This window comes from Trachemys scripta, chromosome 5, assembly GCF_013100865.1.
Source record: "Trachemys scripta elegans isolate TJP31775 chromosome 5, CAS_Tse_1.0, whole genome shotgun sequence".
Lineage (NCBI taxonomy): Eukaryota > Metazoa > Chordata > Testudines > Emydidae > Trachemys > Trachemys scripta.
Genome location: NC_048302.1, coordinates 37,933,822 through 37,951,642, shown reverse-complemented (window position 1 = coordinate 37,951,642; position 17,821 = coordinate 37,933,822). Strand labels below are relative to the sequence as shown.

Genomic DNA, 17,821 nt, shown 5'->3' with positions numbered 1-17,821 from the left:
ACCAGACACTCGGCAGAGGCGTACAGCACCTGGAGAAAACCCACAAACTGGGTCTGAAGCTGAATGCCTGCAGAGTGCCCAGGAGATATGCGTGGTCCATCCGGTTGAACGCCTTCTCCTGATCTGGAGATGGGAGGGCGAATGACAGACCATCCCTACACCCCAGCTCAAGGAGATCCTGGACCTAGTAAAGGTTATCGAAGATGGTATAGCCTGGGACAGTGTAGGTCTGATCTGGATGGATCACGTCTGCCAGCACGGACCCCAGCCGTAGCGAGATGGCCTTTGCCACGACCTTATCTCACTTCTCAGCATGGACTATGGAACACCATTTCTGAAGATTGCAGAGATCCTCCTTCTTGGGTAGCAAGGCGAGCACCGCTCACCTGCATGACAGAGGGAGGACCCTGCTCCCCAAGGACTTGGCCCAGATGGTGACAAGGTCTGGGCCAAGGGCATTACAGAATACTCAGTAGAACTCCACGGTTAACCTGTCCAGGCCCAGGGATTTATTGGTAGGCATGAGACAGAAGGCTTCTGAGAACTCAGCCAGAGTGAGAGGCAGCGCTAGCCGGTCCCGGTTGCCCATGCTGACCATCGGGAGTTTGTCCCAACTGCTCTGCAGGCAGCAGTGTTCGTCAGATCCGGGGAGAAAAGGCCAGTGTAGAAGGTCCTGGCCCTCTCATGCATCTCCACTGGATCCATGAGGAGGGCACCATCCTCTGCCAAAAGGCAGGTGATGTGCTTTTTAGACCCCCGCCTTCTTTTCTCCAGGGCATAGAAAAAGCGGGAGCCATGATCCATCTCCCGCAGGAGATGGATGCGGGATCAAACAAAGGCACCCTGGGCCCAAAGGTCATCAAGGGTCTGGAGCTCCTTCTGCTTCTCCTGGCACACTCCGCAGAGAGATGGATCCCCAGGGCTGGCAGCCAGATGCCTCTCCAACTCTAAGACCTACCACTCCAACTGCTCTATCACAACATCCCTCCGCTGACTGACTCCACCCCCCCCCCCGGTGTAGCTACGGCAGAAGAGCCAGGCACGAACTTTCCCTGGGTCCCACCACTACTGCACTGAGGGAAAAGCACACCTTTGCCCTTGCCAAGCCAGCCAAAACTCCCAGAAGGACACCACGAAGCCCACATCCTCCAGCAGGCTATTGTTAAAATGCTAGTAGGCTGGTCCCAGCCTCTCTGTAGTAAGAGGGGCCATTGTGGCCACCAAATGGTGGTCCGAGAATGGGGCCAGCTGAACGCTGGAGGTTTAGGAGAGTGTTTTTTTTTTTTTTAAGTAGATTCTTTAATGATAGTTACAGCCCCAGGATAAGCATGTCCCTTTCCCCCTGGTAATTGAACAGGGATTACTCCAGGTTAATTAGGACACCTGGGACCAATCAAGGGCCTGCCAGAACCGTTAAAAGCCTCCCCTCCAGTAAGATAGGCATGCGCAATGGAGCTGCGGGGAGCAAGTGTACTACTGGTGAGCCAGACGGTGCAATTACTGACAAACACCAGGAGAGAGACCTTCTGGGCCCCAGAGGTTTGGGGGAAGAGACCCCGCCAGAGGGGAAAGACTGATCTGGGTGTCTAGCATGCCGCCACTACACCCAGAGGAGCTACCAGAGACTAAGAGGCTCTCCTCCCCCTCCCCTGTTAGGGAGGCCAGGAGGAACTTTGTCTGAGCAGGGGTGGAATTTAGGTGAGTTTGAGACCAAATCTAGATCTGGACTTTGCAGTTTAAGTGCATCTCTACATGGGGTTAAGGTGTTCTAAATGAGTTTATCATGAAATAACAAACAGCTGATAACTTTCATCTTGAGCAAAATAACAGCTTTGATAATAGCTAAACTCATGCAACTTTTCTCTTTACTCCAAGTATTGTTCATTACACTAAACATTCATTTCACTCAACTAGTTTCTTTATTTATAACATATTTAAGCACTCTAGAATTAAAATATATCTGAATAGCATAAATACAGCTTCCCCTTTGTATTTAAATGCTTAATTATACCAAAGACTTACAAAGTGCCATTGTCAAGTTTTACAGGTTTCCAAATTTTAGCTACATGCTCACTTTTCTCATCTTTATATTTCAGACAAATCCTGCCTGCCTCCATAATGTAAAAGGTGCTATTGACTTCATTGGGACTAGTCACATAAATGGAGGAAGCAGGATTTAGCTTTTTATGGGCCAGACTGTAAACACTTTCTTCACATTCGTGAGCAGTTACTGACCTTGAGATGTGTGACGGTTAGCAGTGAGTTCAAAAGAAATAGCTTTTTCAGAGGGACAGATTGTGAAAACAGCAACTTTCCCTTTAAAAAAATAAAACCCCAGTAATCCAGCTCTTCTGAAGAACTGCATAGTAACTAACAGATGTTTACATGCAATGGTGATAGACCAATAATTCTGGAGGGAGGCAGATGTCAGTGTCAAGCTTCAAAGGGGAACCATGCTGAGAGGGAAAGAATTAAAATGTTGCAAACTGCCCTGAGCGTCATTTTACATGTGTTTATTTCCTCCACTTACTCAGTGTGAAGATGAAATTCTACTGACTTTGACATGTTGCCATTGATCTGATAATGACTTAAGCTTCTAGAAGCTCACACAGCTGTGGGGTTACGGACTGGTAAATTCAATTATTCTAAAAATGGTGCGGAATGAGCGATTTAAACTTTGTTTGGATTCAGATTATTTCAAAACTAACATGAATAGGGAGAAAGCAACATTGCCTTTCATCTGATTGGTGAAATCACTTTATTAAATGATACAATTTACATCTCTGGCATGCTCTCTTCAAATAAAGTGTCCTTTGCAGTGAACAAACAGTATGTAGAAGTGAAAATCCATTTATAAGGATAGCATAGACTTTCCTATAATGCAAAAATGTTATGTGAATAGATATTTAATTGCGATACAGCTAACTAAAATGAAAACTAATTATGAACAAGAAAATGTGAACATCTATATTCTAGTATAACTACAGAAACTAAACTCTTGGTTACATTTGCATATTCAAATTCTTTGCATATTAACAAAGACAACACTGAAGTTTAGAAGTGAGTTCTAATGTAAATAATAGGCATCTAATATATCGGGGGGGCAGGAGAGGGCTATTTTCCTCACGCTAACTGAGTAGATCTGTGCATTCACAAACAATAAAATGTAAGAAACACTTTAAATGAATATTCAGAGCTGACACACAACACAATCACATGATTTTGACTGAAAAATATTTTTGCCAGAGATGGGATGAGGGCGAGAAAGAAGAATGAAAGGTGCAGAGTGATGCTTCAGAAAACTCTGTATGCATTGTAATATTAGTATCTGAGGCCTGATACTGCGCCTATTGAAGTTAATGACAAAAACTCCATTGAAATGAATAAAAGCAGTGTGTGAACCTCAGTTATCCTCTGGAAAAGAGCTTTCCTATTTGTCTGTATAAGAAAAGTGATCTACGTTCTCTTTAGGGTTGGTGTATTTACAAACTGGTCTCTTCCCCCCCCCCTTCAAAATCCTAATGCTTATGGCTACCCTCTAGGTTTCATTTAGGTAGAGTTGACTTACCCTAGTTTAAAGCAGCCAAAGAAACAGCTACGGTAACACACAGCTACCTGCCTATACAGGGTAATGTGTGGAGGGCAGTACTGCAGCTCATCCTGCAGCCTTTACTCAGGCTCATTACATTTGACATTGATTCCATGGACATTTTCCTGAGTTATGGCCACAGAATTGGTGCTACTAAATACCTGATCCAGCTCCTGCTTGAGTCAATGGGAGTCTTTCTACTGACTTTAGTGGGAGATGAATCAGTTTAAGTGTAAAAGCCCAGCCCTGAATAGGATAGTGATGAAAAGTTAACGTGTATAAAGATTGTAGGTATTCTTCTAACCTACCTAATAACATCCATCTGGAAGTATTCTGGGCCTTATATAGAGAGATTGTTACATTTTTAGAGTTCGATCCTGCAAACACTTAGGCACATGAATAAGTTTACAGCCAGTGAGTTTACAGTAAATGTTTGCAGCACTGAACCCTCATTTAGTATACTTTTGTTTCATAACACGATATTTGTAACATTTTAAAATATGGGCATTTTTGGAAATCTTTTTTAGGTGTGGGTGTTTTATTTCTAACTACATATTTCTACATTTCATTCGGATGCATGATATTATTTTCAAAGGAAATACAAAGCTATTTTCCAGATTCTGAGAAGTGAAATGCTTTTTTTCCCTAAAGTTGCATTTTGCCAAATTATTATTTTCTGAACATTGCTTAATTCTGTTCACAGTATAACAACATAAAGGATACAACTCAAAACAGAAACCAGCCTCTTGTGGGAAAAAATTACATTGGTTTATAACCTGGTTTCTGTGTACACTTTCTTATTATGCATGTGAATTTTAATTTTCTTTTCAAATTGCTCTGCTTACACTTATAATATGGTTTAAGCACAGATATTCAACTATATTTCAGCAATATTTTTCAAGTGGCCGTGCTTGATCGATATTTGAAGAATATCCAACAACTAAGGATGGTGCAGTGCACTCTGTAAAACTGGGTATTCATTGAACACCTAATACTATCTAAACTACCCAGTGAGCTTGTAGTATATGGCTTAGCCACATATGTTGCTATTAACTAAATGAACTGTAAATGTAAGATATGTACCAGCAGTAACAAAATTATTTACCATCTCTCTAACTCCATCAAGACATATTTAACACTCTAAGAACTCTCCTTAGTTCTCCTTAGTGTTGCCTTAACTAGACTCAGACCATATAACACTTATCATAAACCATATTCCACATACCTCCTGCCCGTAACATGAATTGTCCTTGTGTTATAACCTATTTTGGCCTTCCAAAATGAGACTACAAATCAAAAGCCTTTCAAGTATTCAACTACTAGTAGCAGAATCTGCTGCACTAAATGTTCAGCAAGTTAAACATTTCACAAAGAAATAAATGTAGTTGTCATCCAACACCCCTACAAGACTGACATGTATTTGTTTGATTGTTTATTACAACAGTCACTTGCAACCCAATTTAAATATAACCTAACTATATTAAATAGTTCTCTGATTCATTTTGTTATCCAAGTATCATATCAGTAGTTCATCATAACGTCACTTTCTTTCCTGCTGTTTTCAAACTAGGGTGGGTAATTACAACAGCCAAAACTTACAATGGAGAGTTACACCCCAAACTTCCTTTAAATCCCTCTGAATTGCATGATTACATGATATTAACATATGTTAATGTGTACCAGAGCTTCAGGTAAAATTACTATAGAAGTATTGTATGTTTATCATAGTAAAACTATAAGATTTACTTTGCTAGAATCCCTTTTAAAAAAAAATGCTACAGAGAAATTATATGATCAATATGCTGAGTAAACCTTTCCAAAGTTTTTGGAATTCCATTGGAAAAATAACCCTCGCTGAAGTCTGGCTATGTCCATGTCCTAAAAATCAGATATCAAATATACCCAGAAATCCTACAGATCCCACCAGAAAATTTCATTTTAAAAAGCTTTATTTCATTCTTTGTATATTTCATTAACTCATCTGTAAATGTCTTTGTACTCTGTCCAATTAAAGCTTTTTCTACATGGCTTTGTAATAAGCATATTGATTATCCCACCTATACAAATTTGACCTTTTTAAAAAACAAAACAAAACTGTAGCCTGGGAATAAAATTGAATTTAGTCTAGAACTGAAAGCCCTGAAATATCACGAAAAATGCACCATTCTACAAAACTTCCTCATTCTTTCAGTTCAGAAACTGTCAGCCACCAAGAAGCTATTCAGACTGGTCACTTTACTCCTCCAACTAAGGCTGGTGAAGCTGGCAGGAGGGAAATATGCCAGGTTCTTCTGACTTTCATGTTTGACGCCTCCATCCCCTTGGATGTGGGTTGTAGTTTGAGTTGGCCATTGACAGGCAGTAGTCGGATCTGGAATCCATGGACATCATGTCAGGATCTGTTCGGGATCGCTGACCATAATATGCATATTGAAGCCGAGAGCCACACTGAAAAGTGGAGCTGGGGGCTGACATACTGCTCTTTGGTGGGGATGTGATACCAGACTGCCTCCTTCCAAATGATGCAAGGCTAGCATGAACACCTGGCGATGGAGGCACACAGGAAACCCTTTGTTTCCAATCATCCGGTGGCTCAGGGAGTGTTTTTCTGCGAGCAGCTGATACTACATTAGCAACAATGGATTCTTGAATGTTTTGGGGGCCAAAAGCATCATCCACTAGGCCAAGAGGGGACTTGGCTGCTGCTTCCCAGGGAGTCAATCTCTTGCCAGGCTTGTTGGCTGCTGCTGCTGGTTTGCTGAAGTAACCAAGGCCAGGTTGGGACATCAGAGGTGAAGCAGGGGATATGGCTCGATAGGTGAGTGAAGAAGGCCTCACAGGAAGTGATAATGAGCAGCCTCTGCCTCTTTCCTAGGAACAACAAAACCTCAAATGTAACCACAATAATTGAATATCAATGACAGAAGGCCTTTCCCTTTTCCCCAACTGAAGCGAATTATTGTTGGGCTATTGGCATACTGTTTAGCATGTTAGTATATGAGAGAGTACAAGAACTTGCTGGCAGTATGAGGAACAACAGATCTCTAAGAACATGTCACCCTTCGTGTGTGTGTGTGTGTGTGTGTGTGTGTGTGTGTGTGTGTGTGTGTGTGTATGAAAAAGAGAGAGAATTCAAATGTTTGGGAAAGACACCAGATTGACAGACCTGAAGGAGTCTTCTATTACTGAACAGGTACAATATGAATAGCAACACCGAAAGCTCCCTTCCACCTCCTCTACCCTGCTAACATGCCCTGTCCTTCATAATAGGTGAAAAGGGGGATGGGAGGAAAACTGCTCTTACCAGTCTGACTATCTGTACAGGATGCAGGCATAAACTTACTTATGTAGTAATTGGCTTTGTCCAATAGATCTAGCCAAGAGTGTATTTTATTCATCCCTTATTAAGGAGCTCTTTTCCATTGAAATTATTAAATTTATCATGGGTGGAAAGAGGACAAAAATGAATGAAATAACTAAAAATGCTGATGCAATAATTTTCCTAATACATTATAGGACATTACTTAACCTTGTTCCTTTTAAATGACAGTGCCCTAAAAATTTCAGAACACTCTGACCCATTTTTAGGAGAAATTCATTCATATTCCACAAATCCTAATCGTCTTAGTAATGCAGCACTTTTAAACAAAAAACTCTGTTCATGGGAAGGCTTTTGTCCTCAGCAGTCTTCATTCAGCAATATACAGTACAAGTACCCATTTTTGCATACATGCCAAATGTGCACTCTGCATCTGACAAATCACATGGTTCCTAAATTAGGAAGAACAATATGGACAGAGACTACTTAACTGACTATGTCCTCTGATTCATATCCTGAAGTCTGGGAACAGCCTTTAATTCCCATACTTCGTTTGAAATCGGGCATTAAGGTCCAGATCCTCAAAGGTATTTAGGAGCATAACTCCCATTGATTTTAATGGGAATTAGAGCCAGATCCTCAAAAATATTTAGGATCCTAAGTGTCCAAGGTCTTTAAGTTTCTATCCTGAAAACAGTAGCCTGAATTACCTTTCCTATATAACTTTTAAAGTCCATGGGATTAATCTAAACTAAGCCTACTGAAGTCAACAGGAGTCTGAATTGTGCAAAGTGAAGATTTATCCATTAATGATTTTGTTTAGTATTCAATATTGTTAATGTCATACTTCACTTTTTTTCTAGGCCCTTCCATCAGCGGATCTCTATGCACTCAGCAAAAGTTAATGACCTGTATCTCATACACCACTTTGAGGTACATGTTATTAGCCCCATTTCAGAGATGTGGAAACTGAGACAGGGAGAAATGAATGGCTCAATTTTCAAAGTTCCTGAGCATCTGCAGCTTTTATTGATTACAATAGGTTTGGTCAGTCAGTACCTATTAAAACAGGCCATCAGTGACATAGCCAAGGTTTCATAGTGAGTTTTTGGCAGACTCCGCCTCTGTTTTACAACAAGACAATCCTCCTCCTTGCCCATTTGAGCTAATTACCAGCTATCCCCAACATCAGAAAGAAATGCCCTACACATATTAACCGCCTCCAACAAATGGCAAATTTCCATCCTGAGAAAAGAACTGTACTTTGTACACTTAGGTTAAAAATTAATTGAACTCATGAGGGTGCACATTGATGTCTGAGTCACCAAACAAACTCACTTTTACCTGGATAGGGCTCAGCTCAGCACTCAAAATGTACACTTTAAATAGAAAAGGAAAAATTATTCTTTTTTACCCTACAAAGGCACAGGGGAATATATTCTTTTGCCTATGGATGAAATGATCATACCATTAAAGGTGGGTTGGAGTTCTTCCAGATCTTCATATCATGAAAGGGTAGTACCTGTAAACAGTTTTCTGTTCAGTAACGATCACAATCCAGGTAGATGGGTGTTCTCTGTGGCCAAAGATTGGCCCAAGTGTGTCCTCCAATCAGATTAAGGATTTTTTTCTCCTCTTCTAGCTACTACAAATGCTCTCCTCAGTTGGCAGCACAGTCAATCGCTTTCTTGGCAAGTAAAGTTCATATGCTTCATTTAACCAGTTGGCAAGAAAAGAAATTTTAAAATGTTGTGAACTTATAAAGAATTCTGTGCAATCTGAGACACAATTTCTATTAAATAAATTACTCTGATAACCTGAACAGTGACACTGTTTACAAGATAAGATTGTAAAGGTGGCGGGGGAAGTTCCCATCTGAATTAGCAGGTCATCAAAGGGTTCCAGATAGTTGTCTCTGCTGAACAGAAAACCTTTTTACAGGTAAGGAAAATTTCCCTTTCTGTTCAATGGAGCTTTCAGTTTAGACAGAAGAGTTCTAAGTCCCTCAGACCACGTAGGATCCCAGAGATAAGTAGGGGATGGAAAGTATACTGTTTAGAGAACAGCTGTCATAAGGATCTGACATCCAAAGGCAGTATCAGCTGAAGCTGCTATGCTTGTCTGTCATGTTTGGAGAAGGTCTCTAGAGACTTCCAAGTTGCTGCTGTGGTGGTTTTGACTGCAGAGGTACCTTCTCGTTCTGCCCAGCCCTGGTAGAATGGGACTTAATCTAAAAAAAAATAATAATAATCCTATCCAATAGAAATTGATAGGCCAATGAAATACATTTCATAATTCATTTAACAAATGTCCCCATTCCATGACATGAAGATGAGGCCTTCAGAAATGTAGAGTAGATAAAATTTAATGGCCTAGAGCATGTTTGGATTAGGGCAGTGGTTCCCAAACTTGTTCCGCCGTTTGTGCAGGGAAAGCCCCTGGAGGGCCAGGCAGGTTTGTTTACCTGCCGCGTCCGCCGGTTTGGCAGATCGCAGCTCCCACTGGCCAATGGGGGCTGCAGTAAAGGCAGTCAGCACATCCCTCGGCCCGAACCTGCGGACAACCCGGCCTGGCCCGCCAGGGGCTTTCCCTGCACAAGCGGCAGAACAAGTTTGGGAACCACTGGATTAGGGTAAGTGTTTTTTTTTTTTTTTTTTATTTAAGAGGGGGAGTATCAAACTAGGAAGTGAAAATTGTTGTTGGAAAATCAAACAATACCTCAGGGTACTGGAAACCCTTCTGAGGACTGCTTTATCATGGTATAGGGTGAGGAAGGGGAACTGATAGAAGAGAGCTGAAAGTAACCTTGTAGAAGAGAATTTCTAGGGATATTGTAGATAGGAGCTCAAAAGGAGAATAGCAGATGGCTTTGACAACCAGATTCAGGCCCCAGAAAAAGAATGCTTTATCAAGGGCTTAATTTGTTTGTAACTAAGAAGAACCTCATGATCAAGGAGTAGTAACCAAAATTCATTACAACCACAGGCCCACTAATGGCTCCCAAAGCATAAATTTATCTTTTTAAGAGTTGTTACAGAAAAAGGAGAATCTATGCTACTGAGAACTGGGATGGAATGACATCCTTTGGCTTGCACCATTTTAAAAAATATTCCAAGTAATTTAATATGCCTTGGACATGGAGGATTTTGCTCACAAATGAGCATATTAATCATATTGTCTTGCAATCCTGCAGTTCTGCCCTTCAGAAGACAAGCCTTTTGGAAGAGTGTCTTTGGATTTGGGAGTAATATTAGACATTGGGGAAGAGGTCCAGATCGGTAAATGGGAAGAAAGGATGGGTTTATCCATTGTGCCTCAAGAATGATACGTCTGATCATCCTTTGCAAAGTTAGTGATACTAAGATTGCTTGAACTTAGTTCTTTTTTTTTCTATACTTTTTGTGAGACTTTGGGGGATAAAATGACTGGGTAGGAATGCAGGTAATGTCATCCTTAACTCTGAAAGGGAGAACATATCAACTACATAAGCTTTTCTGTCCTTGTATCTACTGGAGTAAGGGATCATCCACTGAATCTCCTGTGAGATGAAAAGGTCCATGATTGGTTCTCACTGGGGAATCCATCATCTGGAATATTTGTCCCAATGCAATACCAGAAATCTCCTGTTGAGAGTGTTATCCTGGATCTCAGGTACATGATCTGTCCAAGATCTGCATTACTGAGACTATTCAATGATTAATTCTCTCATGATGGTGAGAGACAAATCACTTGGCCTCATAGAGAAGGAAATTCCCAGTCCAAGATCAAACCCAGAATAACTGTCACAAGACTAAACACAACACAACGAGTTTCCCAACTCTAGCTGATTCACACACAAAGAATGCAGTTTTAGTAGCATATTCAGGCCAGTTTGGGTTTCTTGGGCTGCTTGAATTCTTCATACCTTCCCTAAGCTAATATTATTAATTACTTAAGTTTAGACAACTTCCTGATGAAGTCATTTGGCTCCTCAAGATTCAAATGTATGTGAGAATGGCATTCCTCTTCATCTACTCAGGAGAAGGATGAAGTAACCTCTCATTCCTTGGAGGAGGAGCCAAGGCTTTTTTCCCCCAAGGGTCATTTCCATGTAAGTTTAAATCTTTTGAAAGGAAAAATGCCTTTCTGGATCCTGAGGGGAAGGATTTTTCCAGGACGTATTCTTTGGAAAGAGGCTGAAGTAAGCAAGAACAAATTTGCCCTTCTTGGTGAGAGGCTTAAGAAATCCACAATTTTGGGACATAGCTTAGGAGGTTAGAAATGATCCTGCCACTTTCTAGGTTGGGTACTTGCCTCAGAATGCACTTCACCACACTCCTGAACCTTGGATTTGCCTGTCTGCTTCTCCAGTGGGGAGGAAGGCATTACCATCATTACCTTGTGTCTTGGACTAACTGCAATCTTCAAGTAATGTGCCTATAGTTGTTGCAGAGAGAGGCTCTGACAGAAGTTGCTGACTGAATATGGTGTTCAGAGAGAGATTGGTGGTGATTATGCTGAAGTTAGGTAGAGCAGAAATTTGAGAGACAATCTGATCCCAGAAGAGGAAAATATCTTTGACTACGGGATACCTCACTTATTCTGGACCAGAGATTTTTCTGAACAGAAATAGCAGCCACCTTCTAGTAAAAACAGAAAATAATTCTGTTTCATTCCCTCTGTTCTTGCTACTAATTTTTTTAATTTCTTGGGCTTTTAAAAATTAATGGGCCTGATTGTGTGCTCTCTTATATTGATGCAAATCAGGAATAGCTCTATTGAAGCCAGTTTGTATAAAATAGGTGTAACTGAGAGAAATCAGGCCAAAAATAAATACTGGAGGCCAAAGCATGAAGTCAGTACATGGTTTTTACTCTCCTTATCCAAACAAAGCCTAGTTTCAGTGAGATTAGAACTGAACTGAATAAGGATTGAGTAAAACCTGAGACAGGATCTCAAGATTTGACCCTAAGAGGAAAATTGTCAACTCCAATGCAATTCATCATAATTCAAAATGTACAGACATTTAAATAGGAAGTTAATTTGTGTACCTGACAATAATTTACAATACGTGGCAAAACCTGTTTTACTACTTTGGTGTACATTGTTATCTGAACTAAATGTATCATGCAGTGACTGGTTTACCTATTCATAAAGGTGTAATGAATAATTACACACAAATTCCATTTTAGGCTGTTACTCCTAGTACCTCCAATGATTTCAGTGGAGATACTGTACATTTTCACTGATGTAGCAGAACACAACTTGGCTCTGGGGTCCTAACCATGAAAAGACTTATAAACATGCTTAATTTTATGCACAGTGAGTACTCCCATTGAATTCAATTAAGCATTGAATTCAATGGGACTACTCGCATTCTGTAAAGTTAAACATGTGCCTAGGTCTTTGCAGGGTTAGGGTCTAAAGTTGTATTAGCTATACTGTACTAAGTCAATGATATGCCATACAGTATTTTATCTTTATGCTTCATGTCTCTGATAAGAAATTTAACTTCATGGACTGGACTTGCAATAATATTTGCAAGTTTTTGCAGTTTTACAGAGAAAACCATAAAACAAAATAAAATAGTTATTTTCTTCTTGGGGCCAAGTCAGAAACACATTGAAGTCAACGAGGATTTTTCCATTTGTCTTTGAGAGTGTGGGGGGGTGTTTGATGTCACTACTGGACTAGGGAAGGAAAGAGGTCTCTTTTTAACAAGTTTTCAACTTTGTTTTACTATGGAGTTTTAAATGAATATATTGTTTGCTGAGCTGACAAGGTGCTGAGGGCCTTATTCTTCTCTGTCATGTGAACTTTATATCAGTGTAACCCCATTGATTCAATTTTCACTGGTGTAACAGTAGAATCAGGGCCCGAATTCCTCTCTTTATCCATAGAAGTAATACAGCACAGGCAGTAACAGTACAAGATTATCCATTGTGCCCTGCCAATGTGCCTCAATCCTTACCTCAAGTTCACATACCCACTTAGTCCTGGGCCTCCCAGCTGAGACTTCCAACAAGTCTTCCAATTGGTGCCAATTATGGTAATGGCTGTTGTAATGAAGACCGTTATCCACTAGCAACTTGTACACCTGTGTGTGTGTGTGCGTGTATAATATATATATATATATATATAATTACATAAACTCAGGTAATAATTTTGCAGTCACTTTCTCAGTTTGAGTAAGAATAGATCTATTTTGTCTGCTTCCATGCTGTTCTGGAATTGCATACTCCCTAGGCTTCATTGCAGAAAGATGCTCCATCTGCTTGCACACTTCAGAAAACAAACCTTTAAGGATTTTCAGGAACATGTAATTTATGCTAAAAACACAAGCCTACCTCCTATTTTTTCACAGGTAAAGAATAGGAGATGATACATTAATTTTATATTGTTGTAATTAGAATTACTACTTTTTCACTAGTAGAGATGGGCCTGAACCAAAACACTGGACCTAAACATTCCTGAAATTGGATCAAAATCCAGATTTTAAATGCATGACTGACTCCTATCAGTAATCGGCTATTCAGAATTCTGGTCTTAACCACAGGAACTCATGGCTCAGGCCAATCTCTAGTCACTAGAATTCACTCACAATTCATTTGCCAGACAGTGTTAACTGAGCACAGTGATACTCAACCTCTTGTTCTCAATCCATATTCTGTTCTTAAGGTTCATCAAGAAGTTTTATTGTGTCATGGCTTGGAATGTAGCTGGCCTTAAGTAGAATATACAAAACACAGATCACACATGAAGCAGTGGGGAAAATGACAGGCAAACAGAGAGGCATTAGCAATCTCTTCCTCTCCCTGAAGCATTAAATAAATAAATTTAGAAGAAGGGAGAGAGAGGAAAAACTCCCTTTTTCCCTTCCCTCCCACCAGCCAGAAAGGGAGCATGGAAAGAGAAGAGATATGGCATCAAATGAAGCAGCAGAAAGCTACAAAATAATCACAATACCTTGGGGACATCCTGTTGCAATGTTTTCATTATGATATTCTTTCATCGCAGGAAGATGTTGTATGTGATGTTGCAACATCACGACAAGTCAAAATGCTATTTTGTGATTAGTTTGTGCTTTCCCATTACTCTGTTTGAAGCTCTTCAGGAAAGAATACCATTGGCCTAGAATAGTTACTGAATGGAGGTAACAGTTTTTAGACAAGAAGAGGATGAAAGACAAATAAATTGTCTGCCAGAATCATAGGGAATCTTTATAGCTGCAGTTGGCTTCTCCAACATACATGAGAACAGTTGAAAGGCTTGTTACATTAACGTTTTTAAAAATGCAAAGTATTTATAAAATGTTCAATAAAGCAAACATTTATTTTACCATATACATATCTTTAATATATTTGATGTGTATATTCATATACACTAAAGCAAATGTAGCATTATTCCCAAAAGTAATTTACTGAATTGACTATATAGAGGTGAATCAATGCACACACACGTGTGTGTGTGTGTGTGTGTGTGTGTGTGTGTGTGTGTGTGTATAGAAAATGTGCGTCTGTCTATATGATTTGTGAAATAGATACATAAGTAATTATGAAACACTATAATATGGAGCTAAGCATTATTTATTAGGTATGAATTAGGCATCCGAGTTCCCATTTTAGTGTAGGGGGAGAACAAGTTGCGTAAATAAGGGATTCTCAGAAGCCAGCAAGCTGGGCAGGGAGGAGTCTATCTCCACTTGGGATTCTCACCCATAAACCCTCTTCTGGAGTCAGGCACCTAAGACAGATCAGCCCTCTCTCCCGAGAATCAGAGGGAGATCCCCACCCATTATAGCTAATAGCTCAGTGCTTAGCACTGTCCTGAGATGTGGGAGACTTGTTTCCGAATCCCTGCTCTGCCTGATTTGGAGTTGAAATTCAGAAACTTGAATCCAGGTTCTCCCACATCTCAGGAAAGTGCTCTTCCCCTCTCTCTCTCTCCCCCCCCCCCCCCCCCCCGCCAGTTATGTCTCCTGTTGAAGTTGTTCCACGTTGTATAAATAATTAAATATTCATTTGGCCAGAGACCGAGGAAAAAGCAAGAGATTGACCCAATAGCCCGGTGGTTAGGGCATTCAGCTGAGATGTGGGAGAGTCAGGGTCAAATCCCTGCTTTAATGGGGAGTTAATTATTTATACAAAGTGGAACCACCTCAACAGGAGAGACTGAGAGACCCCTATCCCAGAATACCCCATAGTCTGGGTGTTTAGGAAGCTCTCCTGGGAGACCTGGGTTCAAGGCCCTCCTCCAAATAAGACAGTGTCCTTAACAAGTGGGCTATTGGCTATAATGTGGGGTGCACATGCTCGCCCCTGGCTGTCCTTTGTTTTGTTTGAGTTAGGTGTACTCAGAGCATGCCTACTGAATTGGGCCCTGCAGGCAAGATAGGCATACGATTGTCTGATTTGAGAATCCCACTGGCGGTGAGGCATGACCTAGGATACCAAGCAGCTCAGTGACATCAGGATTTAGGCAGCTTGGTCAAGCTCACCAGTGGAAACTGATGTGCTTATAGGGTTAGGTGGCAGTTTTGTGGTTTTTGTCGATGTTGCTGGATTTGGGCACCTAAAGAGGCAGTTAGGTGTCTAAATCCTTTTTTGAATCTAGTCCTTAAGAACCTAAGTCATTCCCAGAGAAAGTCAATGGGACGTGGACTCCTAACTGCTTAAGTCACTTTTGAAAAGGGAGTTTTAGGTTTCTATGTCACTTTGGAATTTTGAAAAATTTTCCCTGCTCCATAATTCCATGTCAAAAGCATGTTCAATCCTGAACTAACATTGGCCTCCAGATGGAATATATGCAGAGTACCAGTATTGTAGAAGAAGGAGAAATGAAGGAGGGAGGAAAGGGGGCAGTTTATTCATAGATTCTAGGACTGGAAGGGACCTCGAGAGGTCATCGAGTCCAGTCCCCTGCCCGCATGGCAGGACCAAATACTGTCTAGACCATCCCTGATAGACATTTATCTAACCTACTCTTAAATATCTCCAGAGATGGAGATTCCACAACCTCCCTAGGCAATTTATTCCGGTGTTTAACCACCCTGACAGTTAGGAACTTTTTCCTAATGTCCAACCTAGACCTCCCTTGCTGCAGTTTAAACCCATTGCTTCTGGTTCTATCCTTGGAGGCTAAGGTGAACAAGTTTTCTCCCTCCTCCTTATGACCCCCTTTTAAATACCTGAAAACTGCTATCATGTCCCCTCTCAGTCTTCTCTTTTCCAAACTAAACAAACCCAATTCTTTCAGGCTTCCTTCATAGGTCATGTTCTCAAGACCTTTAATCATTCTTGTTGCTCTTCTCTGGACCCGCTCCAATTTGTCCACATCTTTTTTAAAATGCGGTGCCCAGAACTGGACACAATACTCCAGCTGAGGCCTAATCAGAGCAGAGTAGAGCGGAAGAATGACTTCTTGTGTCTTGCTCACAACACACCTGTTAATACATCCCAGAATCATGTTTGCTTTTTTTGTAACAGCATCACATTGTTGACTCATATTTAGCTTGTGGTCCACTATAACCCCTAGATCCCTTTCTGCCGTACTCCTTCCTAGACAGTCTCTTCCCATTCTGTATGTGTGAAACTGATTTTTCCTTCCTAAGTGGAGCACTTTGCATTTGTCTTTGTTAAACTTCATCCTGTTTACCTCAGCCCATTTCTCCAATTTGTCCAGATCATTTTGAATTATGACCCTGTCCTCCAAAGCAGTTGCAATCCCTCCCAGTTTGGTATCATCCACAAACTTAATAAGCGTACTTTCTATGCCAATATCTAAGTCGTTGATGAAGATATTGAACAGCGCCGGTCCCAAAACAGACCCCTGCAGTACCCCTCTCGTTATGCCTTTCCAGCAGGATTGGGAACCATTAATAACAACTCTCTGAGTACGGTTATCCAGCCAGTTATGCACCCACCTTATAGTAGCCCCATCTAAATTGTATTTGCCTAGTTTATCGATAAGAATATCATACGAGACCATATCAAATGCCTTACTAAAGTCTAGGTATACCACATCCACAGCTTCACCCTTATCCACAAGGCTCGTTATCCTATCAAAGAAAGCTATCAGATTGGTTTGACATGATTTGTTCTTCACAAATCCATGCTGGCTGTTCCCTATCACCTTACCACCTTCCAAGTGTTTGCAGATGATTTCCTTAATTACTTGCTCCATTATCTTCCCTGGCACAGAAGTTAAACTAACTGGTCTGTGGTTTCCTGGGTTGTTTTTATTTCCCTTTTTATAGATGGGCACTATATTTGCCCTTTTCCAGTCTTCTGGAATCTCTCCCGTCTCCCATGACTTTCCAAAGATAATAGCTAGAGGCTCAGATACCTCCTCTATTAGCTCCTTGAGTATTCTAGGATGCATTTCATCAGGCCCTGGTGACTTGCAGGCATCTAACTTTTCTAAGTGATTTTTAACTTGTTCTTTTTTTTATTTTATCTGCTAAACCTACCCCCTTCCCATTAGCATTCACTATGTTAGGCATAAAGCTAGTTTGAGCTCATTTTGTGCCTTTGCCTTTCTAATCTTGCCCCTGCATTCCTATGTTATTTGCCTATATTCATCCTTTGTAATCCGTCCTAGTTTCCATTTTTTATTTGACTCCTTTTTATTTTTTAGATCATGCAAGATCTCGTGGTTAAGCCAAGGTGGTCTTTTGCCACATTTTCTATCTTTCCTAACCAGCGGAATAGCTTGCTTTTAGGCCCTTAATAGTGTCCCTTTGAAAAACTGCCAACTCTCCTCAGTTGTTTTTCCCCTCAATCTTGATTCCCATGGGACCTTACCTATCAGCTCTCTGAGCTTACCAAAATCTGCCTTCCTGAAATCCATTGTGCCACTGCAAGGAAGGTTATGCTGCTGTTCCAGCTTTTAAAGGCCCAAAGTGGTGTCACCCATTTCAGGGGCATTTTACATTA

The 17,821-nt window shown here is 40.8% G+C and overlaps 1 protein-coding gene across 2 annotated transcripts in view; it reads right to left on the bottom strand.

Annotated features, from left to right (window-relative positions):
- Positions 1-2,739: 2,739 nt before the first annotated feature.
- SYNPO2 (synaptopodin 2) overlaps positions 2,740-17,821 on the bottom strand; it is a 115,907-nt gene continuing 100,825 nt past the window's right edge. For both annotated transcript variants that reach the window (XM_034772957.1, XM_034772958.1), the window contains one exon: positions 2,740-6,460. In XM_034772957.1, the coding sequence (XP_034628848.1) occupies positions 5,888-6,460 (573 nt within the window). In that variant the 3' untranslated portion in view covers positions 2,740-5,887. The remainder of the gene's footprint in view (positions 6,461-17,821) is intronic.